General features: G+C 42.3%; 1 protein-coding gene across 5 annotated transcripts in view; it reads right to left on the reverse strand.

Annotated features, from left to right (window-relative positions):
- GBF1 (golgi brefeldin A resistant guanine nucleotide exchange factor 1) overlaps positions 1 to 25972 on the reverse strand; it is a 309656-nt gene that overhangs the window by 100598 nt on the left and 183086 nt on the right. For all 5 annotated transcript variants that reach the window (XM_081329572.1, XM_081329571.1, XM_081329569.1 and 2 more), the window contains exons 24-27: positions 20091 to 20267; positions 8611 to 8675; positions 8065 to 8188; positions 2873 to 2944 (exon numbers count right to left, since the gene is read on the reverse strand). In XM_081329572.1, coding sequence (XP_081185698.1) covers positions 2873 to 2944; positions 8065 to 8188; positions 8611 to 8675; positions 20091 to 20267 — 438 coding nt within the window. The remainder of the gene's footprint in view (positions 1 to 2872; positions 2945 to 8064; positions 8189 to 8610; positions 8676 to 20090; positions 20268 to 25972) is intronic.

A 25972-nucleotide genomic window follows, 5' to 3' on the forward strand; every position in this document is an offset into this window, starting at 1 on the left:
TTCAACCATAAGAGTGTCATGAAGCAGACTATTTGGACCCCTTTGAGGCTGGGTTCAGGTTCAGCCTCAGGACAGTACTGAGACAGCATTGGTTTCATGTGCAGATGTCCTTTGGACAGGTGCTGCAATTATCTTGGCCCTTCTGGATAATCTCAGCAGTAGGATTGTCTCTCTGAGCTGTCTTTGGGGATTGGTAGTGTGAGATGATAAATCAGGGATCCACAATCTGTGGGTCGAGACCCACCACGATAGCCTATTTGCAACTGGGCCGTGTGAGTGGCTGGCTGGGGCATGTGTGTGCGCCCACACAGCCAGCCACTTGCACAACTATCGCAGGCGCTAGAGGACCCACTTTTGTGAGTGTCATGGGCGCTCAGGGCCCCGCTCAAGCAAGCATTGGTGCTTTGGCCCTCATTCTTGCAAGCATCTCAGGCACTCGAGGGCCTCACATAAGCGTAGGCAGTACTCACAGTTCCACTCGCACATGTGTTGTGGGCACTCGCAACCCCACTTGCACAAGTACTTGGGGTCTCGCATGAACATCACAGGTGCTCTCGGCCCCATTTGTGTGATCATTGGGTGCTTGTGCGGACACATGCATGCACATACACAACTGCCGCACACACAAAATCATCCCCTCTTTACCCCCTCTGGGCCGCCAAACCAGAAAGGTTGGGGAAGTCTGCTATAAACAATTTCACGGGTTTAATGATTGTTGTCCTACATGGCCAATGCATAGCCATGTGAATACCTTATATTTCTTCCATATATATTCCAGACTGGGAAAAGCATATTAATGACTGTAATTGGGATTGGCAACCTGGTCATAAAGCAAAGTGGTCACTAAGTGAAAAATCACATCATTGTGACTCTGTTTACAATTTTCACTTCAGTTTTCCTTTGCTTTACAATGTTAGAAGGATATAACCCCAAATGGCTGGGTGAGCCTAAATGGCAGGCAAAGTTTCCAGACCTTGACTATTGAGGAAGCTGGATAAAAGGGCAAACCTTGGAGCACTTTTTCTTCACTCCCCCTTTATGCTAAGAGCTGGAATAATGAACAAGAAGAAAATTGTAAGGAAAAGATTAAAGGACAGTAAGCACACAATGGGAAATGCATATAAAAAGAAATGTGCTCTAGTCACTAGATCTTAGTACACTCAGCAGATCTGTTTAGGAGGCAAACAAAAGCCTTTAATATAAAACTTACTAGACTCATTCAGATAGTAACAAGGGGCTGGAGTATTCTAATCTATTAATTACAGTCACAAAGCTGAGCTTATTAATTTTTGGTTAGCAATTTTTAGGGGTGTGGCTAGCATTTTTAGGGACATGCTATGCTGGAGATAAGCAGCTCAAGAAGAAACAACTTGTTTTGGTAATGTCTCCACTCTGTGGGGGGGGAAAGGAAAAAAAATTGGGCCAGGCGCAAGACACTAATTGACTGTAATAGCATTATGATTGAGATGCTGTAAAGATTGTAAAAGTGGGTGTTGGTTGTAATATTACTTTTTCATCTCCTTTGTAACTGGACAGTTGCTGTTCAAAGCAGTTGCTAAATGAGGAATATGTCAAGCTTGGAAAACTTCATGGTGTCTCGACATTAAACTCTGAAATGTTATTTCTGTTTTCTTCTTAGGTTTTATTATTGCTTCTTTTTAATTGTTTTAACTGTTTTAACTTGTAAATATGAAGTGCTTTTAATATTGTGTATGACCAGCCATACGCTAAATAAATATCCCTTAGCTTGCCTACAGAACCAGGGGGGATAGTGGGGAGAATGGAATGTGTGTTGTAGCTGTGGAGCTGCAAGGTCATCCATGAATTTGTTTTAGAAACTGAGGATTCTTTCTCATAATAATTATCTGGAGCATAATTTGGAAAGGGGAAAGAGAGTTGCTATACTTTTAATATACTGCTTTCGTGCCAATTTAATCAGAGCTGACTTTCTATTCATTAGTGCCGGTATGCTATGCTCAATAAAGTCTGGCATTAGAAATCACAATGTCTCAGGTGCGCTTGCTTTGTTGGGACCCTCAGCCAGAACTTTCACAGACAGTAAAGGCTATATAGGATAACCATCCAAAATACTATATAGAAATACTGTCATACTTAAGGATCCTGTTTGAATTACTACCGTTTCCCCCCCAAAATAAGACCCGGTCTTGTATATTTGACACTAAAAGACACATTAGGGCTTATGTTCAGGGAAAGATGGTATCAGGGTGATCAGCCTGGCCAGGCGCCTCAACCCCAGCACATGCACAAGAGTCGTCAAGCATGCGGAGGCCAACAGTGTCTGGCAGCAGCCACAGCCCACCAGCCCCTTGGTGCAGTGCAGGTAAGACCAAACGCGGAGGCAGAAGTGGGAGGAGGCAGGAGATCCGGATATGCTGCGTGGCCACCTGGCCCGGACTTACTTATGCTGGACCAAGGGGCCAGCGGGTTGTGGCTGCTGCCGGACACTGTCGACCTTTGCATGCTCCCACCTCTTGTGCTGGCCACGCCCATCCGAAGCTTATTTTGCGGTAGGGCTTATATTTGGCCCATCCCAAAACATCATGCTAGGTCTTATTTCCTGGGTGGGTCTTATTTTGGGGGAAACACGATAGCCAAAAGCTAACCATGGTAATTGTATATCTCTGAAAGAAAATGAAACCAAAATAGACAATGTAGCACCAAGTAATTTCTAGGGGGACAGAATTCTAAGAAGCTAGCAATTATTTTCTTATTTTAATATGTAAGCAATACAAATCCATCTAAAATGAGCAATTACTCAATCTCATTACTCAGAGTAAGTTTTCTCAGATCTCTGCAACTGGTTCAAGCCTGCCTATTTCTAATCTGCCTGAAAGGCTAATTCAAGCCTTACCTTCATTAATTCCTGCAGGGACTCAAGTTGCAGAAACTTGCTCTCAGTGATTAACTTCTCTGGATCACATTGCTGTAAAGTGGAAAATCAGAAGACAAATAAAGTATTAATCTCATAAGATAGACCTTGTAAAATATACATAGTATAAATGTCATGGGTCCAATAAATGAGACAGTTCAAATAAATTTCAAGCATTGTTTATCTAAAAAGTCTTAATAATGAAACAAAACATCGGCACTCATGGAGGGATGCCACAATCTGAAATCTCCTCCCCCCAAACTCATCATAGCATACACAATTCCTGCCCTTATCTACATGTCATAAATCACATTATCCAATTAGTTTTACATATGAAGTTTCAATTCCCATTCTGTATGCAGCTATTCTTATCTTATCAAAATAGCTGTTACATTTCCCTACCTTCAAGATTCAAAGCGAAGCAGTTGGAACAAAAAGCTGTCTCTTATATTGTCAGTGCAAAAACATGTCAATAAACACCTAAATGTCCACAAAGTTCTAGAATATATTGCCTCTAATTTTAGGAAGAAGAACTCCTTGGTTTGAATCCAGCATCTTTTTCTCAAGAAATTAATAGCAATAGCAGTAGCACTTAGACTTACAGTTGCAAGAAAAAGTATGTGAACCCTTTGGGATTACGTGGAGTTTTGCATGAATTGGCCATAAAATGCGCTCTAAACATCATGTAAGTCACAACAATAGAAAAACACAGTCTGCTTAAAATAATACTACACAAACATTAGCTGTTCTCATGTTTTAATTGAACATAAGATGGAAACATTCACAGTGCAGGGTGGAAAAAGTATGTGAACCTTTGGACTTAATAACTGGTTGACCCTCCTTTGGCAGCAATAACCTCAACCAAACATTTCCTGTAGTTGCAGATCAGACCTGCACAAGGATCTGGAGTAATTTTGGACCACTCCTCTGCACAAAACTGTTTCAGTGTAGCAATATTCTTGGGATGTCTGGTGTGAATCGCTCTCTTACGGTCATGCCACAGCATTTCAATCGGGTTGAGGTCAGGACTCTGACTGGGCCACTCCAGAAGGCATATTCTGTTCTGTTCTGCCATTTTGTTGAATTACTTATATGCTTTGGGTCATTGTCCTGTTGCATCACCCATCCTCTGCGGAGCTTCAGTTGGCGGACAGATGGTCGTACGTTTTCCTGCAAAATGTCCTGATAAACTCTGGAATTCATTTTCCCATCAATGACAACAATCCGTCCAGGCCCTGAGGCAGCAAAGCAGACCCAAACCATGATGCTCCCTCCGCCATGTTTTACAGTGGGGATGAGGTTTTGATGTTGGTGTGCTGTGCCTTTTTTTCTCCACATATAGTGTTGTGTGTTTTTCCCAAACAACTCAATTTTGGTTTCATCTGTCCACAGTATAAAATAGTGCTGTGGAACATCCAGGTGCTCTTTTGTAAACTTCAAACGTGCTGCAATATTTTTTTTGGACAGCAATGGCTTCCTCCGTGGTGTCCTCCCATGTACTCCATTCTTGTTTAGTGTTTTCCTTATTGTAGATGTGTCAACAAAAATGTTAGCGTGTGCCAGAGATTTCTGTAGGTCTTTAGCTGACACTCTAGGATTCTTCTTTACCTCATTAAGCATTATGTGCTGTGCTCTTGCACAGACAACCACACCTAGGGAGAGTAGCAACAGTGCTAAACTTTCTCCATTTGTAGACAGTCTGTCTTACACACATGAACACATGAACATCAAGGCTTTTAGAGATACTTTTGTAACCCTTTCCAGCTTCATGCAAGTCAACAATTCTTGATCGTAGGTCTTCTGAGAGCTCTTTTCTGCGAGGCATGGTTCACATCAGACAGTGCTTCTTAAGACCAGTAAACCCAAAACAGGTGTGTGTTTTTAAAGGGCAGGACAGCTGTCAGCAACACATCCAATATCATCACACTGATTGGAGTCAAGGTTGGCTCACTCCTGGCTCCAATTAGCTCTTGGAGAAGTCATTAGGCTAGGGGTTCACCTAATCCCAAAGGGTTCACATACTTTTTCTTGCAACTGTATATACCACTTCACAGTGCTTTACAGGCCTCTCTAAGTGGTTTACAGAATCAGCAGATTGCCCCCAACAATCTGGGTCCTCATTTTAGCAACTTCAGAAGGATGGAAGACTGAGTCAACCCTGAGCTGGTGAGACTCGAACTGCCAAATTGCTGATAGCCAGGAGTCAGCAGAAATAGCCTGCAGTACTTCATGCTAACCACTGTGCCACCAGGGCTTTAAAGAGCATGGCTTCTTGAAAGAACTATGAACTGTAACAAAAATAAAACAAAATCAAACAATTATATGCTTCTGTGGTTATGCACTGCACACTGTTAAAAACAGCCAATTATGCTGTTTTTCCTCTCTGCCATTAATCAGAACAATAGTGGGATGACACAAGATTTCCGGGCAAAAGGAAAATTTTACCTAAACTTTTACTATATTGTATATCTAATACTGACTTTCAAAGCAAAAATGTCCCTTTATAACAAGAAGTGATAATCATGGAAGTGATGATAGAAGTAACTACTTCTCTACTTCTTATTTAATTAACCTAATGTAATACATTCTATAACATTTTTACCGTTCTACACAACTTCAGCTCCCACCCAAAGGTGATGGTACCTTTTATTATTGCTTGCTACAGTCAGCCACGTGTTAAATTTGATTTGGCATTTTTATCCATCTATCACATCCTTCCCAAAGTCCTAGGAAAGGCAGTTATTATTTGATGATGTTAAAGGTATCTCTTTATTATTATATTATTACACATAGTCCTCTCTTAACTATCATATTTTGGACTGACAACTTCACTGCTAAGTGATGTGCTCATTAAATGAGACATCCTGTGACCATGGCTTCTCCATTGACTATGCTTGTTGGAAGCCAGCTGACAAGCACACAAATGGCAATCACATGACTGATGGTCATAAATGTCCACCAGTTGTTAAGTGCCCAAATCTCAATCACATGATCATGAGGAGACTACAACATTCATAAATGTGAGGACTGGTTATCAATTTTTTCAGCACCATCATAAATTTGAATAATTGCTAAACAGAACAGTATACCTGTAATATGCATACATGACCATGCTACATGCATGCATACATTTTTATTAATAATTTATCCTTTATACATTTATTTATAATTTATAGTTGCCTCCTGAAAAAGTACCTTGGAATAAACATGACCTGGATGACTGAGAATCTCCATAGACATTTAGCCATGCACTTTGGGATGAACACCCTTTGAATGATGTGGGAGTATGAATGGACTTCCAGAAAACATTGCAGTCTACAGGAACCATTTGCACTTAAGTTTATTTATTTATTTATTTAATTGGATTTATATACCGCCCTTTCCCGCAGGACTCAGGGCGGTTTACAGGGTATTTAAAACAGGAAATACAAAAGTTAAAAACAATTAAAAATAATTACAACAGTCCCTGAAAAAGTAAAAAAACCCCAATTAAAATTAAAATTAAAATTCTCAGCCTGGGCCAGAGAGCTCGAAGAGCCAGGTCTTCAGGTCCCGGCGGAATGAATGGAGGTCGGGGGCAGTCCTAAGCTGGTTCCAAAGGGCAGGCGCACCCACTGAGAAGGCCCTCCCCCTGGGTGTTACCCGCCGCAATCTTTTACCGCCGGCACCCTGAGAGGTCCCTCCCTGTGGGAGCGCACTGGACGAAGGGAGCTTGATGCTGGCAGCAGGTATTCCCTCAGATATCCCGGACCCAAGCCATTTAGGGCTTTATAGGTCATTACCAGCACGTTGAATCTCACCTGGAGGGCAACCGGAAGCCAATGCAGCTCGTGGAGTAGAGGTGTTACATGGGAGTATCGGGAAACCCCCATCACAACCCGCATTCTGCACCAGCTGAAGCCTCTGAGTGGTCCTCAATGGCAGCCCCATGTAGCGAGCGTTGCAGTAGTCTAAACGGGAGGTCACGAGCGCATGAGTGACTGTGCATAGGGCATCTCGGTCCAGGTAGGGTCGCACCTGGCGCACCAGGCGAACCTGAGCAAAAGCCCCCCTGGTCACGGCTCCTATGTGGTCTTCAAAATTGAGCCGGGAGTCAAGGAGGACGCCCAAGTTGCGAGCCCTATCAATGGGGGGTAACACCTCACCCCCCCCATCGTTAAAGGTGGAATGGTCTGGTTGACCTGAGATGCCGATATGCACAGCCAATCAGTCTTGGCAGGATTGAGACGAAGCCTGTTTCAGATGCAGACAACACAGATTCACCCAGTGGTGGGATTCAGCCAGTTTGCACTGGTTCAGTAGAACCGGCAGGTAAATTTTGTTGAGTTCGGAGAACCGGCTGAAACCATGCTGCTTCTGGAAGTCCTTCTAGGATTCGGAGGCCTGGAGGAGGTCTCCCTGGCCTAGAACAGCCCACCAGAAGTGCGTGGATGTCACTTTTGGAAGTCCGTTCTAGGCCTAGTGGAGGCTTCCCAGGCCTAAAATGGTCCGCCAGAAGGGTGTTGATGTCACTTCCAGAAGTCCGTTCTAGGCCTCGGAGGCCCAGGCCTGCATCCAGCCAGAGAACCAGATGTTCAGGTATTTGAATCCCACTACTGGACTCTCCCCCAACCACCTGTGCCTGTCTTCAACAGTGAAGGGACACAGGGCACAAAACATCCTGCAGCCAAGAAGGCTCCACACACATTTTTAGTACTTAGGTGACCCTGAGGACACATGTAAACCTCCAAATGGCCTGAACGACTCTCTAAAAGAATGCAAATGACCAGCTGTCTGCAAGGAATATAAATCCTTCCATTCCCCACCATCTAGTCAGAGGTGAAAAAGTTTCTTGGATGAGAAGTGAAACGTCTTCAAAGAAAAACAAGGAAGTCCAGTTGCCTCCTGAAAAAGGACCTTGGGACAATTAAAATACCTATTTCCGATCTTTTAAAACAATCATATTATAACTACACATAATAATTTGAGACATGGTTTCATATTTTCAGATGTAAATATTCTTTTGAACATGGACATTGACAGTTGAACTACAGAATCAGATCCATCATTTCTCAATGCTAAGAAATCTGTCCTTCAACAATGGAAAGATACATTTATGGCCACAATTACTCAGTGGATTAAAGATTTGATGTTCTACTCTATATGCCATTATCTTTTATCTGAACCCAAATTACCTTTATACATTCCAGGGCCATTCTCTTTGCTTCCTGATTCTCTGTGGATGGTCCTCTCATACCAGACTGTTCTGTGCCACTGAGTGTCAGCCAGTTAACAAAAATGAGCACTGTAGACTCTCCCCTACAAAAGAAAAAAAAACATGCTTATAGATAGAGGAGGAAGGAGAAACTTGTAAACAGAACTCAGTATAAGAGTCCCAAATCTAATACAGCCAAAATGCTCCAATTTATTCACAAGACAGATGTATCAGCAACTTTATTAGAAGTCCAAGGATTGCAAATACTATCAAATTAATTGAGGTATGGAGGAACCTCAAACATCTCAATGGGGATAAAACATCCTCAGGAGACACAGAACATTAGATACAGACAAAAACTGTGAGACTGACAAAAGGCTATGCCCACTGGCTAGAATCTAATAAAGAGAAATTTGCACTATGTGATATAGATTCCATCTATATTCTCTAATATCTAATAGTTTTATATATAAATATAGAAGTTCAGGCTTTTCTGTCAATCTATTCCATTATCTGGGTTACCCACCGATTAGAAGGTGTTTCCTCTCGCTGAAGAGAGATCTTGCCATTGGGATCTACAAAATCTTCAACCTATAAATCAAATAAATTACTACTTTAAAATGTACTTCATTAAACTATTTCAATATTGCTTTTCACTGCATTACTAGTGCATACTGTAAACACCTACATGCATACACACATACAGTTGCAAGAAAAAGTATGTGAACCCTTTGGGATTACGTGGAGTTTTGCACGAATTGGCCATAAAATGCGCTCTAAATGTCATGTAAGTCACAATAATAGAAAAACACAGTCTGCTTAAAATAATACTACACAAACATTAGCTGTTGTCATGTTTTAATTGAACATAAGATGGAAACATTCACAGTGCAGGGTGGAAAAAGTATGTGAACCCCTAGCCTAATGACTTCTCCAAGAGCTAATTGGAGCCAGGAGTGAGCCAACCTTGACTCCAATCAGTGTGATGATATTGGATGTGTTGCTGACAGATGTCCTGCCCTTTAAAAACACACACTTGTTTTGGGTTTACTGGTCTCAAGAAGCACTGTCTGATGTGAACCATGCCTCGCAGAAAAGACCTACGATCAAGAATTGTTGACTTGCATGAAGCTGGAAAGGGTTACAAAAGTATCTCCAAAAGCCTTGATGTTCATGTGTCCACGGTAAGACAGACTGTCTACAAATGGAGAAAGTTTAGCACTGTTGCTACTCTCCCTAGGTGTGGTCGTCTTGTAAAAATGACTGCAACAGCACAGCGCATAATGCTTAATGAGGTAAAGAAGAATCCTAGAGTGTCAGCTAAAGACCTACAGAAATCTCTGGCACATGCTAACATTTTTGTTGACACATCTACAATAAGGAAAAAATTAAACAAGAATGGAGTACATGGGAGGACACCACGGAGGAAGCCATTGCTGTCCAAAAAAAATATTGCAGCATGTTTGAAGTTTGCAAAAGAGCACCTGGATGTTCCACAGCACTACTGGCAAAATATACTGTGGACAGATGAAACCAAAATTGAGTTGTTTGGGAAAAACACACAACACTATGTGTGGAGAAAAAAAGGCACAGCACACCAACATCAAAACCTCATCCCCACTGTAAAACATGGCGGAGGGAGCATCATGGTTTGAGTCTGCTTTGCTGCCTAAGGGCCTGGACGGATTGTTGTCATTGATGGGAAAATGAATTCCAGAGTTTATCAGGACATTTTGCAGGAAAACGTACGACCATCTGTCCGCCAACTGAAGCTCCGCAGAGGATGGGTGATGCAACAGGACAATGACCCAAAGCATACAAGTAATTCAACAAAACAATGGCTTCAACAGAACAGAATACGCCTTCTGGAGTGGCCCAGTCAGAGTCCTGACCTCAACCCGACTGAAATGCTGTGGCATGACCTTAAGAGAGCGATTCACACCACACATCCCAAGAATATTGCTACACTGAAACAGTTTTGTGCAGAGGAGTGGTCCAAAATTACTCCAGATCCTTGTGCAGGTCTGATCTGCAACTACAGGAAACGTTTGGTTGAGGTTATTGCTGCCAAAGGAGGGTCAACCAGTTATTAAGTCCAAAGGTTCACATACTTTTTCCACCCTGCACTGTGAATGTTTCCATCTTATGTTCAATTAAAACATGACAACAGCTAATGTTTGTGTAGTATTATTTTAAGCAGACTGTGTTTTTCTATTGTTGTGACTTACATGACGTTTAGAGCGCATTTTATGGCCAATTCATGCAAAACTCCACGTAATCCCAAAGGGTTCACATCCTTTTTCTTGCAACTGTACGCATCCCTAAAATGATTTTGAAAAAGGCCACTAAAATAATAGGCATTGAAAAATAAAAGTACAGCAACAATAAACCAGTCTTCGGGTTGAGCCTTCTCAAGAGCTTTATTTCCTTTGTTTCTTAGAAACAGTTCTGCCCATCTGAAGCAGAATGGGACAACTCAGCGCAGGTGGGTTGTTGCAGGCGGGTCAATGCAGATGAGTTGGCGCTGACAGATCTGTGCCAATGGCTCAGCACTGCCAGGCCAGTGCCAATGGATCCATGCTGATGGGTTGGTACTGATAGGTCAGCATCAATGGGTCATCCTGCTGTCCAGATGCAAAACAAGTTGCCCCCCACCCCCTGGACAGGGGGACAACTCACTGCCCGCAGGGCAATGAAGCAGGAGGTGATAACTTATGAGCAAGGAGGGGTAACGTCTGCACCAATTTTTTACATGTAAAAATGTCTCACAACTTCCAAGATGTTATGATTTGAACAAGAGTACAAACAATATAAATAAGTGACTATATAAATTATTGCTTTGACTGAAACTTCAATCTTCAGTCTTGGAATGTGACAGCAAACAACTGCTCATCTGTATTGTTTGGATTTAATGTTTGAATTTTAAATCTACTTGAAAGAGAACAAAGACTTGCTCGCCCTACGCTTCTGACCAATGTAGCGTCTCTGGACCAAGAAAAAGTGGGTATGTCTGTGTGTAAGTATGAGTATGTGATGGTCTTAAAGGACCACTCCTGGAGACCACGAAGCAAAAAATGATTTTCGCAGATCCAGCAGAAGCACAGGAATGTCCTGCGATAGAACTGCAGGAAGGAGTTGTGATTTGTCGTGCTTTGAGAGGCGCCAAATCAGAATGGATTTGGCATCTGCTTCAAAAAAAAAAGAAAGAAAGAAAAGTGATAACTTTTGACAGCTTTGCAGGAAGGGGAATTATACTTCTGCACAGCTGTGTATTTATCTACAGTATGTAATTTGCTGGCCATCACTTCAGGGGTGTACATTTATGCCTGTGATTTATTTACACAATGTGTTTGCATTTTCATGAGAAAATCTTTCCTAAAACTGGTTATTTCTGATATGTGTATGTGTGGGGGTGGGGGAACAAGAGCCAAAGTTTCCGCGAGTAGATAGGGATGCAGCTGGAGGGGAAGGACAATGACTGGGTTTGGAAGGTTGCTACCAGATATGACTCCAGCAGGGGCGCAGTAAAATTGTGAATTTTATAACTCAAATATCTTACTGTGGCTAAAAAGCACTGGCTTGATCATTAAACATTTCATTGGGTTACTTAAACTTTGCACATTTTCTTATGATTTTGCTGAAAATCTTCTTGGATTGGAGTCCCATTGGAGCAATGGGACACGGGAAGGGGATAACGTAGGAATTACACAGCTCAGGTCATGGAGGCAGAAAGATTTAGCATGAAAAATATACAGAAGATATGTTTTCCAGAAATGGATGTGGAATGAATGAGGCAATAGAATTCTGACGGCAAGGCTTTCGGTTTCCGCTTCCTGCCGTCCGTTCTTTCTTTTTTGGAGGACCCTGAAAAGGATCAAAAATCACCCTGGAGGGGCGATTACCGTGAGAAGGTCTTCCCTGTGATCGCGGAAGGGCGGTAGCCCTCTGGTTGAATCCAGGACAATCTCTTCTGGCCCAAAGATGAGACCGGCCATAAAGATGGCCGATCACTAAGCCACTCCCTGCCAAAAGCCAAAAGCCAAAAAGCACTACCTAGCACTAAGAAGCAATCTGGAGGACCTTTACCTTTCCTATTCCCTTAACCATCTTCCTGTGGGACTTTCCTGAAAATCTCTTTCCCCATTTTTTGAGAAAACGGCGAATATCTACTCTGGGAAAAAATCTTAAAGCCTTAAAGCTTTAAAAGAAACTCAATTAATTCAGCAAAGAAATTAAGCAATTTCATCTGTATTTACTAAAAAGCTCCTATTTGTTGCTGGGGATCCACTATCCTATTTTCTCTCTAAGCTGTGAATTAAGGAAAAAAATTGGACTAATGCTACAAAAGTTCTATATTAATTTGGGGGGGGGGGAAGAAAGTTTTTTTACATTGCATTTTATATGTTATTGATGACATCTTGTAGCGAAACTTGGTACAGCAAGTAAATTTCTTTTTTCTGTTGTGAGAGCTGACTGAATAACAGAGCTGTCCTTGACATTATTTTTAAAGATAAGTGTGGGAACACCTGGCACTGAAAACAACTCTTTCGGAGGTGGATAATCCGTGACTCTTATTAAAATAGCCTCCATGGAAGATTTAGCTGCAAACAATAACAAAATGGATGAATATATCCCACCACTTGACTATAAACTGATACTGGACACGGTTTTGGCAATGACAGAGCAAATTAAAGCCAAACTCCAAGAAAAATCTGACAACAAAGTCACCAAATCAAATTTTGACTTTAAATGAGGAAAAGATAATCCAAAACCAAATAGAAGAAGTGGAAACTAACACTAAAATAAGAGATTTCAAAGAACAACAAATGCAACCTACAGAAAACCTTAAAGTCCAAACTTTAATGGCAACTACAAAACTGAATCAAGGAAAGCTGGACGTGGTCAAACAAGAGATGACAAGACTAAACATCGACATCTTAGGTATCAGCGAACTAAAATGGACAGGAATGAGTGAATTTAATTCAGATGACCATCAGGTATACTACTGCGGGCAAGAATCCCTCAGAAGAAATGGAGTAGCCTTCATAGTCAATAAAAAAGTAGGAAAAGCAATACTGGGATATAACCCTCAAAATGACAGAATGATCTCAGATCGAATCCAAGGCAAACCATTCAATATCACAGTAGTCCAAGTCTATGCCCCAACCACCAGTGCTGAAGAGGATGAAATTGACCGGTTCTATGAAGCCCTACAGCACCTTATAGAACTAACACCCAAAAATGATGTCCTTATCATCATAGGGGACTGGAATGCTAAAGTAGGAGGCCAAAAGATAACCAGAATAACAAGCAAGTTTGGCCTTGGAGTACAAAATTAAGCAGGGCACAGGCTGATAGAATTTTGTCAAGAGAATACGATAGTCATAGCAAACACTCTTTTCCAACAACCCAAGAGACGGCTTTACACATGGACATCACCAGACGGTCAACACAGAAATCAGATTGACTATATGCTCTGCAGCCAAAGATGGAGAAGCTCTATACAGTCAGTAAAAACAAGACCAGGAGCTGACTGTAGCTCAGACCATGAGCTTCTTGTTGCAAAGTTTAGGCTTAAATTAAAGAAAGTAGGGAAAAGCGCTAGGCCAGTCAGGTATGAATTAAATCATATCCCTGTAGAGGTGACAAATAGATTTAAGGAATTAGATCTGATAGACAGAGTGCCTGAAGAACTATGGACAGAGGTTCGCAACATTGTACAACAGGTAGCAACCAAAACCATCCCAAAGAAAAAGAAATGTAAGAAAGCAAAATGGCTGTCTGAGGAAGCTTTGCAAATAGCTGAGGAAAGGAGGGAAGCGAAAGGCAAGGGAGAAAAAGAAAGATATGCCCAATTAAATGCAGAATTCCAAAGATAGCTAGAAGAGATAAGAATGCCTTCTTAAATGAACAATGCAAAGAAATAGAAGAAAACAATAGAATAGGGAGGACCAGAGATCTTTTCAAGAAAATTGGAGAGATGAAGGGAACGTTTCATGCAAAAATGGGCATGATAAAGGACCAAAATGGCAGGGACCTAACAGAGGCAGAAGAGATTAAGAAGAGGTGGCAAAATTACACAGAAGAACTATACAAGAATGAGCTTAACGTCCCTGATAATCACAATGAGGTGGTCACTGACCTCGAGCCAGACATCCTAGAATGTGAAGTGAAGTGGGCCTTAGAAAAGCTGAGCAACAACAAAGCTAGTGGAGGTGACAGTATTCCAGCTGAGCTATTCAAAATCTTAAAAGACGATGCAGTAAAAGTGCTACACTCAATTTGCCAGCAAATTTGGAAAACTCAACAGTGGCCACAGGATTGGAAAAGATCAGTTTACATTCCAATTCCAAAGAAAGGCAGTGCCAAAGAATGTTCAAACTATCGCACCATTGCACTCATTTCTCATGCTAGTAAAGTTATGCTTAAAATCCTACAAGCTAGACTCCAGCAGTATGTGGATCAAGAACTACCAGAAGCACAGGCAGGATTTTGAAGAGGCAGAGGAACTAGAGATCAAATTGCCAACATACGCTGGATCATGGAGAAGCTAGAGAGTTCCAGAAAAACATCTACTTCTGCTTCATTGACTATGCTAAAGCCTTTGATTGTGTGGATCATAACAAACTGTGGCAAGTCCTTAAAGAGATGGGCATACCAGACCATCTTATTTGTCTCTTGAGAAACCTATATGCAGGCCAAGAAGCAACAGTGAGAACTGGACATGGAACCACTGATTGGTTCAAAATTGGGAAAAGAGTCCGGCAAGGCTGTATACTGTCGCCTTGCCTATTTAACTTATATGCAGAGCATATCATGAGAAATGCAGGGCTAGATGAATCAAAAGTTGGAATTAAGATTGCCAGAAGAAACATCAACAACCTAAGATATGCAGATGATACCACTCTAATGGCAGAAAGTGAAGAGGAACTAAAGAGCCTCTTGTTGCGAGTGAAGAAGGAGAGTGAAAAACTTGGGTTGAAACTAAACATTAAGAAAACCAAGATCATGGCATCTGGCCCTCTCAATTCCTGGCAAATAGATGGGGAAGAAATGGAGGTAGTGACAGATTTTATTTTCCTGGGCTCCAAGATCACTGCAGATGGGGACTGTAGCCAAGAAATTAAAAGACGCTTGCTCCTGGGGAGGAAAGCCATGGCAAATCTAGACAGCACACTAAAAAGCAGAGACATCACCCTGTCAACAAAAGTGCGTATAGTCAAGGCTATGGTCTTCCCAGTTGCAATGTATGGCAGTGAAAGCTGGACCATAAGAAAGGCTGAGCGCCAAAGAATTGAAGCCTTTGAACTATGGTGCTGGAGAAGATTCCTGCGAGTCCCTTGGACTGCAAGGCAATCAAACCGGTCAGTCCTAGAGGAGATCAACCCTGACTGCTCTTTAGAAGGCCAGATCCTGAAGCTAAAACTCAAATACTTTGGCCACCTAATGAGAAGGAAGGACTCACTGGAGAAGAGCCTAATGCTGGGAAAGATTGAGGGCAATAGAAGAAGGGGACGACAGAGAATGAGGTGGCTGGATGGAGTCACTGAAGCAGAAGGCGTGAGCTTAAATGGACTCCAGAAGATGGTAGAGGACAGGAAGGCCTGGAGGAACATTGTCCATAGGGTCGCGATGGGTCGGACACGACTTCGCAACTAACAACAACAACAACAACAACAAAACTTACAACTCAAAAGGCAACAGCACCTGAAGAAAGCAATACTAAGAGTGAAGACACTAAAGGCCTTCAAATACACTATATTGAGAGTTCAATTAATCAAATGATAACCATAACACCAGCTACTACTTTCTACCTAACCCAGATAGAATTGGAAGAAGAAAAAGACTTGACTGATCTAACGAGAAACTATATTACATCAATCACCAAAAACTGAATTATCAAAGCAAAACTTCAATGGTTACAAAGGGGACATTTTCCTTACAAAATTGACATTTGGATACGTTCCCTGGATTCAAATAAGGGGTATAGGAAGAAAGGGAGATGCATTTGAGAATTTAAAATGCCAAAAGGGAAGCCTGATTGGCACAAAAGGAAGGCAAGAGTTAGATTTAAAAAACTGAACTTGTTTCTTTTTTGGGATTCCTAAAGACACGAGTATAAAAATACCTTTCAATGGATTAAGGGGAATCTCTAAAAAATATAATTGATTTTACATTTAGGTTTTAGATCTGTAAGGGAAAACAAAAGTAAGCTTTTAGAATATAATTCTGAACTATATTATAGAATTTGGAATGATATATCAAAAGATAGTATTTTAACAATTGATGTATGGTTAAGACGACTTATAGAATATATTAGTTGTTACTTTTGAACTATATTATAGAATCTAGAATTTTATATATAAAAGATAGTATTTTAATAATTGTTGAACGGTTAAGACAAAAAATATCTTTCTAATAATTGGTGATTTGTTAAGACTTTAATGGTAAAACATAAGAATGTTTTGTAATGAACAATGTAAGTTTTGTAGTCAAGAGAATTATTCTTTATTGAAATAGGGAATTGTGGGTTACCCAAAAATTAAGCTTTCTTTTGTATATTATAGGCTATTCTAGAATATTCTATTGCAATTAGATAAAATTTAAAAACAGGATATTGATAAGTATTAATGAAAATATATTGAAAATTTTGTTAATTGACAAGGTTACAACTAGAAGTGTATTAACCTGAATATTTTGACTATGTGATAACTAAGGGAATCAGAGAGGGAATTCCTGTTGATGCAACCTGAACTATTTACAACTTATTTGTTATTTTGACTACCCAACCACCATATTGCTTCACAAATACATGTATGTGTAAATATTAAAAAATCAATAAAACTTGTATATTAAAAAAAGAATTCTAATGGCAGGATCTGGGCGATGCATGACAAAGTGCCTCTTTGTGATGGATTAGAGACACTTTGTTGGGAGGTGTTGAGATGAATGTGGGCAACAGACCCCAATCTAAACTCTTCTGGAATTCAATTTAGATCAATTTTGAGGGCAATGGGTGAATGGATGTGGCTTTTAGTTCAAAATATGAACCACAAAAGTGCATTTATTTAAACTGCATTTATTTCTCCATGTTTTGGGTTGTCATCAGGAACTTCTGTATGATCCTCAATATGACATGGCTGTGATTAATTTAGATCAGAAGATCACAGCACTATTTCTGATTTGTTTTCCAGCAAAGGAGAAATACAATTACCTGTGGCAAGCACGTTTTTGGCAAAATAGCTCTATCATCTGTGTTCACAAACTTCACTTTTATCTGGCACTGTCACAAGTTTCAGAGCTTGCAAGATACTATGAATTTGGATACATAATGAAAATGATTTTCAGAGATAGAGTTTTTAAAATTATAATGGGTTAATTAATTATAGACTATTGTTTCTTTTCCTTATTGAAAGAGGACCTCTTTGGTATCTTTTTCAGTAATGAATTTGAGGGATAAAAATATAAGTTTACTGTAACTTCAATCTTACAATGTTATGAGGTAGTTTCAGCAAACAGCTGCTAGCCTTTGTTTTTGTACATATCTTTAAAGCTTAATTGGCTGGGTGAATGCTGATTTATTTCAACCCCTGCTGGATTCTTTCTACTTCCTTTTTTGCTTTGATTTTTTTGACTGCTCTTATCAATTCCTGCTTTCAATATGATTCTGGATTTGTATTTTATTAACCTGCAAAAACATTTTGGATTAAAACAGTCAGAAAATATTTTCTCTGCTTTCTTTGCTTGCTCCCCGCTTTGAGCAACAACATATCAGATTACAGAAAGGAGAAGGGGGCTGGCATTCAAGGGGGAAAACAGTCTGATTAGCAACTGTGCTTTTATATAATAGCAGAGAACTCTCTGGATCAGGGGTGTTAAACTGCCAGCCCATGGGCCGGACGCATCATTGGAAAGCCATGCCCACCCCATTGCGGCAATGGAGAAAAAGCTCTGATACGTTGCGTGACGTCATTTGACGTCGTGAGTTTGACATGTCTGCTCTGGATGGACAAGTAGCAAATGATTTTTTTAAGGGGTTTGAAGGAGAATGGGAAATGGACTTAATACATCTAATTCAGGAATGGCCCTATCTGTTTTTTGGAGGAAGATAGATGGGCTTTGGATATTGGACTTATTATATTCAATCAATCATAAATTGATAAGAGATGATATAAAGCAGGGGTCCCCAACCCCCAGTCCATGGACCAGTACCAGGCTATGGCATGCTAGCAACCAGTCCGCACAAACATAAAAAGCCCCATTGGTGAGATGTAGGCAGCACACAAAACCATGCCCACTCTGATCCACGGAAAAACCTCTCTCCATGGAACTGGTCCCTTGTGCCCAAAAGGTTGGGGACCTCTGCTATAAAGAAACAACCATGGATATTTGATCTTGGACCAATTGGAGTTAATATTTGGGATGATTTGGGATTGAAGGCCTGGTAAATTTTCTATGAGTTGTTAATAGAGGATTTTGGAATTTCAATCTTATCTTTCTCTGACTACTGTTCACAATATTATTGTTTTTTTCTGTTAGGTATTTTGATATTAATATAGTTCATACATGACAGGCTAACAATTTCTACATAGATTTACTAGTTTAATAGTTTAAAATTCTTTTGGCCTGTTTTGCAAGAGGTGGAAACCAACATTATTGCATTATATTAATCAGCATTCAACTAAGGAAGGTTTTACGTGTATATGTGTTAGTCTTGCTTTCTTTTTCTTATGACACTTTTTCTTTTTAATGTCTTTTTTGTTGTGTTTTTTATTCTTTTGTCCTTTTAAAAATATTTTGGTGTTTTGTATTTTAACCTTTTTTTTAACAAACTAAAAATTTCTCAAAAAGAAATACAGGAAGATCTTGACTTACAACTGTTAATATAGCAAACATCCAAAGGGGACTTATAAAAGGTCCTTGATCATGCAGCATCCCCAATACATACAGGTGCTTGGCAACAGATTTGCATTTTGAACAATTGCAGCATCCCAAAATCATGTGATCACCATTTGCAACCTTCCCTGCCAGCTTGTCACAAGCAAAGTCAACAGGAGATCTTGCAAACTGCTCCTGCTGCTTCTTCTCCTAGGGCAGGGGTCGGCAACCTAAAAAAGGAAAAGAGCCACTGGGAACCGGTTCCATCACAAATTTAAAAAGGTGGGAGCCGCGTGCGTGTGTCCATGCACGCGCATGCGCAAAAAAACATTTTGCGCATGCGCAAAATGGTTTTTTGCACATGCGCGGACGCACGCAGTTGCCATTTTTTTTAAGTGAGATGGAACCGGTTCCCGGTTGCCCGACGGCGACGGCCGGTCTGCAAAGCTGCCGCTTTCGGCAGCTTTGCAGACGGGCCGCGGCAGCTTCCTCAAAGAGCGGCACCGCTGCCCATTCGCACGGAGGTACGCGCGCACCTCTCCAAAGGTTTGGGGAGGTGCACGCGCACCTCCGCCCATTCGGGGAGGTGCGTGCGCACCTCTCCAAACGGGCGGTGCCACTCTCCATTTGGAGAGGTGCGCGCGCACCACTGCCCATTCGAAGAGGTGCGCGCGCACCGGGCGGCTGGGAGCCGCAGGAGACGGCTCAAAGAGCTGCATGCGGCTCCGGAGCCGCGGGTTGCCGACCCATGTCCTAGGGAGACCATGAGTAGCATGGTGATCTTAATATTCCACAGCATACTTATATCATCACTTGTACCTATGCCTAAACTCCATAGAGGTCACCCACACTCATACCTACCCATTTGTGTACCCACTTGAACTTGGGCCTGCCTGTACCACTCACCTGCATATGTCTCCATTCTCTCAAACACAAAACTGTATGTCATTATATTTTATAAAATCCCAATTTATAGGTTTTTTTTAAGATAGCATTTAATGTTCCGCAAAAAAACCATTTTAAAACATTTAAGCTTTTTTTGCACTTTGATTATACAACAAAGCCCAAGCAAGGCAAATCCTTATCGTCTCACCCAATTATCCTAGCATCTACTGTCATTTGTTTTACCTCCACCATGGTTTTTGGCAATAATTCTGCTCTGAAAAGTTGCAACATTGCCTCCATTATATTTTTCCAGCCCTCTCGTAAAATATCACCATGTCGATGAGCCAAGTGAAACACAGTCTTCGCTGCAATGTGGGCTTTTGGATTGCTTCCAAAAACTGTTGGCAAATTCTCAATTGACTGCAAGAGAAAAGTACAAATAAATAAATTATTTTTTAAAAAAATCTCAAGTTTGGTATAAAGTATTAACTCAAAACAGAAAGACCTGATTTAGTCAAATGTTTAGTCACAATATTTGACTAAATTTGACTAATATATCACTACTTTCACAGTATATATATATGTGTGTGTGTGTGTGTGTGTGTGTGTGTGTGTGTGTGTATGTGTGTGTGTGTTTTCGTAGATTTTCACGGGTACAGGTATGTAGGTCTTGGTGTATTCGGGTCTTTTCCTGTGTAAGATTGATAGTGTCTTGGCGACGTTTCAACGAGGTTCCACTCGTCATCTTCAGGCTGGTGTCTTCAGCTTCATGGGACCTCGACAAATTGTCGCCAAGACACTATCAATCTTACACGGGAAAAGACCCAAATACGCCAAGACCTATATACATATATATTGGAAACGACTAGCACGTATGTGTGGGGGAAACTTTACCATATATATACACAAACACACACATATATATACACACACATATATATATACACACATACACACACACACACACACACACACACACACACATATATATTGTATGTGTGTGTGTAAATTTTTTTGGCTTGTTAACAAAGAATAAAGGGAGACTGATATGATCATTTCAAACTTATTTGTTCTCATCAGTCAGCCATGCCTGTCAGAATCCATTTATATCACATTCATAAATGTATGTTTAAAACATTATCCCCCCCATACGGATTCTGCCATCTCCCAAGGAAGGAGGAGCATATGTGGATTCAGCCTGCCTTAGGTTATTTCAAAGACAGTAGACAGGACTTAGTATTGTTTTACAAATCCCACCTATTGAAAGGAAGGATTTTTACTAAACTAGATCTGAGGGAAGCATATTACCGTATTAGGATTAAGGAAGGAGATGAATGGAAGACTGCATTCAACTGCCCAATGGGATGCTACCAATTCAAAGTATTGCCATTCGGACTGCAAGGCCCCCCCGCAGTCTTTATGACGTACTAAGGGAGCACCTATATAAGTGGGTCCTGGTTTACCTGGATGACATTCTTATCTTCACGGTGACCAAAGAGGAACATATCAAACTAGTCAGAGCAGTCCTGAAAAAGTTGCGAGCTGCCCACTTATATGCTAAATTATCGAAGTGTGAATTCCATCAGGAAAAAATTGACTACCTGGGATATCGCATATCTCCAGAGGGCATCGAAATGGACCCTGAGAAGGTCAGGGCAGTATTAGAGTGGGCACCCCCCCCGCACACGGAAGCAATTGCGAAGTTTCCTGGGGTTCGCAAATTATTACCGCCACTTCATCCCCGCATTTGGCCAAATAGCCATGCCCCTGACAAACTTGTTAAAAATGAAGGGGGGGGGCCTGTGAAATCCAGCCAGCCTCTAAAATGGACAATGGAATGTCAAGCAGCTTTTGAGAGGCTAAAGAGACTCTTTTCTGCTGAACCTGTAGTAAAACACCCAGATCCCAACAAACCTTTTGTAATACAGGCAAATGCGAGCGATGTAGCAGTCGGGGCTGTATTATTACAGGAAAATGATGAGGAGACGTTGCAATCTTGCGCATATACATCCCGAAAACTCACAGAAACAGAACAACGGTGGCCAAGGGCAGCCACGGAGGCACTTGACCGAGTTGTACCCTTGCGGCCCCTGACCCGGTGCAGATCCCAGCGAGCTCCATGGTTTTCCGTGGGGCTTCGGGAGATGAAGCGTCGGAGACGGGGCCTAGAGAGCTGTTGGAGATCCAGCCGATCCGAATCCGACCGATTGCGACTAAGAACCTATATTAGGTCTTATCTCGCAGCAATAAGGGCAGCGAGGTCTAATCACTTAGCTACCCTTATCGCGTCCGCAGATAACCGCCCAGCCGCCCTGTTTAGGGTGACCCACTCCCTCCTTAATCAGGAGGTGAGGGAGGAACCCTTGCAGGGTCGTGCCGAGGAGTTTAGTCAACATCTGTCGGACAAAACGCCCTCTCTGTGGGCGCGCCAGACCTGTGGAACCGCTTGCCGGTCAAGCTCCGGATGTCCCCCGACCTTCGCTCCTTCTGGCGGGATCTAAAAACTTATTTATTTGAGCAATCCGGCCTGGTTTGATGGGCTGGGTTTTTAACATAGTTTTAATTACTGTTTATATCGGGCATAATATTTAATTGTTTTTTAACTTCTGTACTTCGTTTTTAATATTTATTGCCCTGTACACCGCCCTGAGTCCTTCGGGAGAAGGGCGGTATAAAAATTTAATAAATATAAATATCTAATATAAAATCGCTCGGATTCGGACCGGTCTGGACTCCGACTGGGCAGAGTCTGACGAACAGGACGCGGGCGGACTTGTCGATATTATCTGGGAGGACTTTGATTCTGTGACTCCGGAGGAAGTGGACAGGATTATGGGGAGGTTGAGCTCCACCACGTTTATTGGACCCGTGCCCTTCCTGGCTGGTTTATGCAGCTCGGGAGGGGACACGAGGCTGGTTCCAGGCGGTTATATCTGCCTCTTTGAGTGAGGGCAGTTTACCCGCCGTCTTGAAAGAGGCGGTGGTGAGGCCTCTCCTCAAGAAGCCTGCCTTGGACCCAGCTGTGTTAAATAACTTTCGTCCGGTCTCCAACCTTCGCTTTCTTGCGAAGGTTGTTGAGAGTGTGGTGGCGCATCAGCTCCCTCTGGTCCTGGATGAAGCGGATTATCTAGACCCGTACCAATCGGGTTTCAGGCCCGGGTACAGCATGGAGACGGCATTGGTCGCTCTGGTGAATGATCTCTGGAGGGCCCGGGACAGGGGACATTCCTCTGTCCTAGTCCTATTAGACCTCTCAGCGGCGTTCGATACCATCGACCATGGTATCCTGCTGCGGCGTCTCAGGGGATTGGGAGTGGGAGGCACAGTTTTTCAGTGGTTCTCCTCCTATCTCCTGGGACGTTCACAGTCGGTGTTGGCAGGGGGGCAGAGGTCGACCTCGAGGCCTCTCGCTTGTGGAGTTCCTCAGGGGTCGGTCCTCTCGCCTCTCCTGTTCAACATCTACATGAAACCGCTGGGTGAGATCATTCGTGGTTTTGGAGTTGGGTATCATCAGTACGCTGATGATACCCAGCTTTTTATTTCGACCCCAAACCACCCCAGTGATGCCCTCGACGTGATGTCCCGCTGCCTGGAAGTGGTTTGGGTCTGGATGGGGAGGAACAGACTTCAACTCAACCCGGACAAGACTGAGTGGCTGTGCATACTGGCATCCCGGGATATTCAGAATATTCCATCTCTTTCTATGGGGGGTGAGCTATTACCCCCCGTAGATAGGGCTCGCAACTTGGGAGTCCTCCTAGATTCACGGCTTACTTTGGAAGATCACATAGTGGCTGTGACTAGGGGGGCCTTCGCCCAGGTTCGCCTGGTGCACCAGTTGCGGCCCTATCTAGACCGGGATGCCCTGTGTACGGTCACTCATGCGCTCGTGACCTCTCGTTTAGACTACTGCAACGCTCTCTACATGGGGCTGCCCTTGAGGACCACTCGGAGGCTCCAACTGGTACAGAATGCAGCCGCGAGAGTTGTATTGGGAGTCTCCCGATACTCCCATGTTACACCTCTGCTCCGTGAGCTGCATTGGCTCCCAGTTGTCTTCCGGGTGAGATTCAAGGTACTGGTAATGGTGTTCAAGGCCCTACATGGCATGGGTCTGGAGTACCTCAGGGATCACCTGCTGCCGGCGTTCCCACAGAGAGGGCCTCCTCAGGGTGCCACCGGTCAGAGAATATTGGCTGGTGGCCCCCAGGGGGAGGTCCTTCTCTGTGGGCGCCCCGGATTTATGGAATCGGTTGCCGGTCGAGCTCCGGATGGCGCCCGACCTTCGCTCCTTCCGACGCGATCTGAAGACTCACTTATTCGAACAAGCCGGCCTGGCCTGATGGGGGATGGGTTGGGATTTTATTGTTGTTTTTAATATATCTATTTATTGTTTTAGCTTGGGCATTGTGTTTAATTCTTTTTTTAACTTTTGTATCTTTGTATTTTTATATGTTTGCCCTGTTCACCACCCTGAGTCCTTCGGGAGAAGGGCGGTATATAAATAAAATTATTATTACTATTATTATTACTATTATTATTACTATTATTATTATTATTATTATTATTATTATTATTATTATTATTATTAATATTAATATGGGAAAAGGAAGCATTCTCACTAAGGTGGTTGTTATTAACATGGCGACAATTTCTGGAAGGGAATAAAATACCTTTCCAGGTCTGGACAGACCACAAAAACTTAGAAGCACTAAAGACGCCCAGGAAACTCACTCCTAAGCAAGCCCACTGGTGCCAACACTTTCACCGATTAAATTTCACTCTCAAACACTTGCCGGGGGGGAAGAACTTCCTGGCCCAATATAACAGCACACAAGTAACTGACTTTAAACCACTTGTACCAGAACAACAACTGGCAGCACCAGTTACCACCAGGGCACAAGTAAAAATGAAGCCGGAAGTAGGGAGAAGGGCGGTATACAAATCAAATCAAATAAATAAATAAAATAAATAATAAATAAATAGCCAAACCGGAATAGAATTCCGAAAGTCCTTGGAAAGCGACGAATTGTTCCAGAAAAATAGACATGTGTGCACAATTAAAGATGGGTTACCTTGGGTGGGTGAGAAGTTATACATACCTACCACCCAGAGGATCAATTTCTTTTTTTTTATTGAAATGTTTTACAATTTTTAAATATAATAAACTCCCTCCTCCCCCTCCCCTCTCCCCAACCCTCCCCTCCCCTCCCCTCCCCCCTCCCCGACTTCCCAGAGCTGAATACAGGGTATAATAATACAAACATAAGCTAAAATATGCTAACAACAAAAATAAAACATTAAGTTCTATTGGACTTTAACTCTCCATAGTCATAATATTAATAAAGTAACAAATAACTAATCATACATGATAAAAATCCACTACTTATTCAAATGCTAAATGAAACCTTTTAGTCCCATATTTATTCTGAATATATTCAATCCATCTTTTCCATTCCACAATATATCTCTGTTGCGATTGGTCTTTCAAATATGCCGAAATCTTTGCCATTTCCGCCAAGTTGGAAACTTTCAAAGTCCACTCTTCTATAGTCGGCAATTCCTCCTTCTTCCAATATTGCGCTACTAAAAGTCTTGCTGCCGTAATTAGATGCAACATCAACTTAGTATCTATAACAGTAGTATCTGTAATGACTTCCGGGTGGCAAGGCTCCGCCGCCGGCAGCCATTCTGGCTGTCAGCCCCGTCGGAAGCCCGCTCCTCGGGAGAAGAGGGTGAGCACCCAGGCAGGGGTAGAGCTCTCCCGGGCCGCCAGAGTTGAAACTCTGGTGGCTGAAGTATCGAGCCCCCCTGAAGCCTGACTTTGCTCCGGACCTCGGGACGCTTCTGCTCCAGGGCTTCGGAGCAGAGCAGGGCGTAGCAACCATCCCTGCCAGCAAGATTAAACTTCAGATAACTTGGATGCAGGCAGAGCGGTACAGGAGAATCAGGTGAAAGCAAGTTTATGATCTTTAACTCAGTGGACTTTGTGGAGTTTGATAAAAGTGAAAGTGCGCAACAGGCAATAGTGGGTGAAAATGGCTGCCAAATCTTTTCAAGTTTCTAGAAGCGCGGGGGCTTCCCCGGTGCAGCAATCTTCGCTACAAGCTTTAATGCCCCCCCTG

Source organism: Vipera berus (genome assembly GCF_964194415.1).
Source record: "Vipera berus genome assembly, chromosome: 5".
In the NCBI taxonomy this organism is placed as follows: Eukaryota; Metazoa; Chordata; class Lepidosauria; order Squamata; family Viperidae; genus Vipera; species Vipera berus.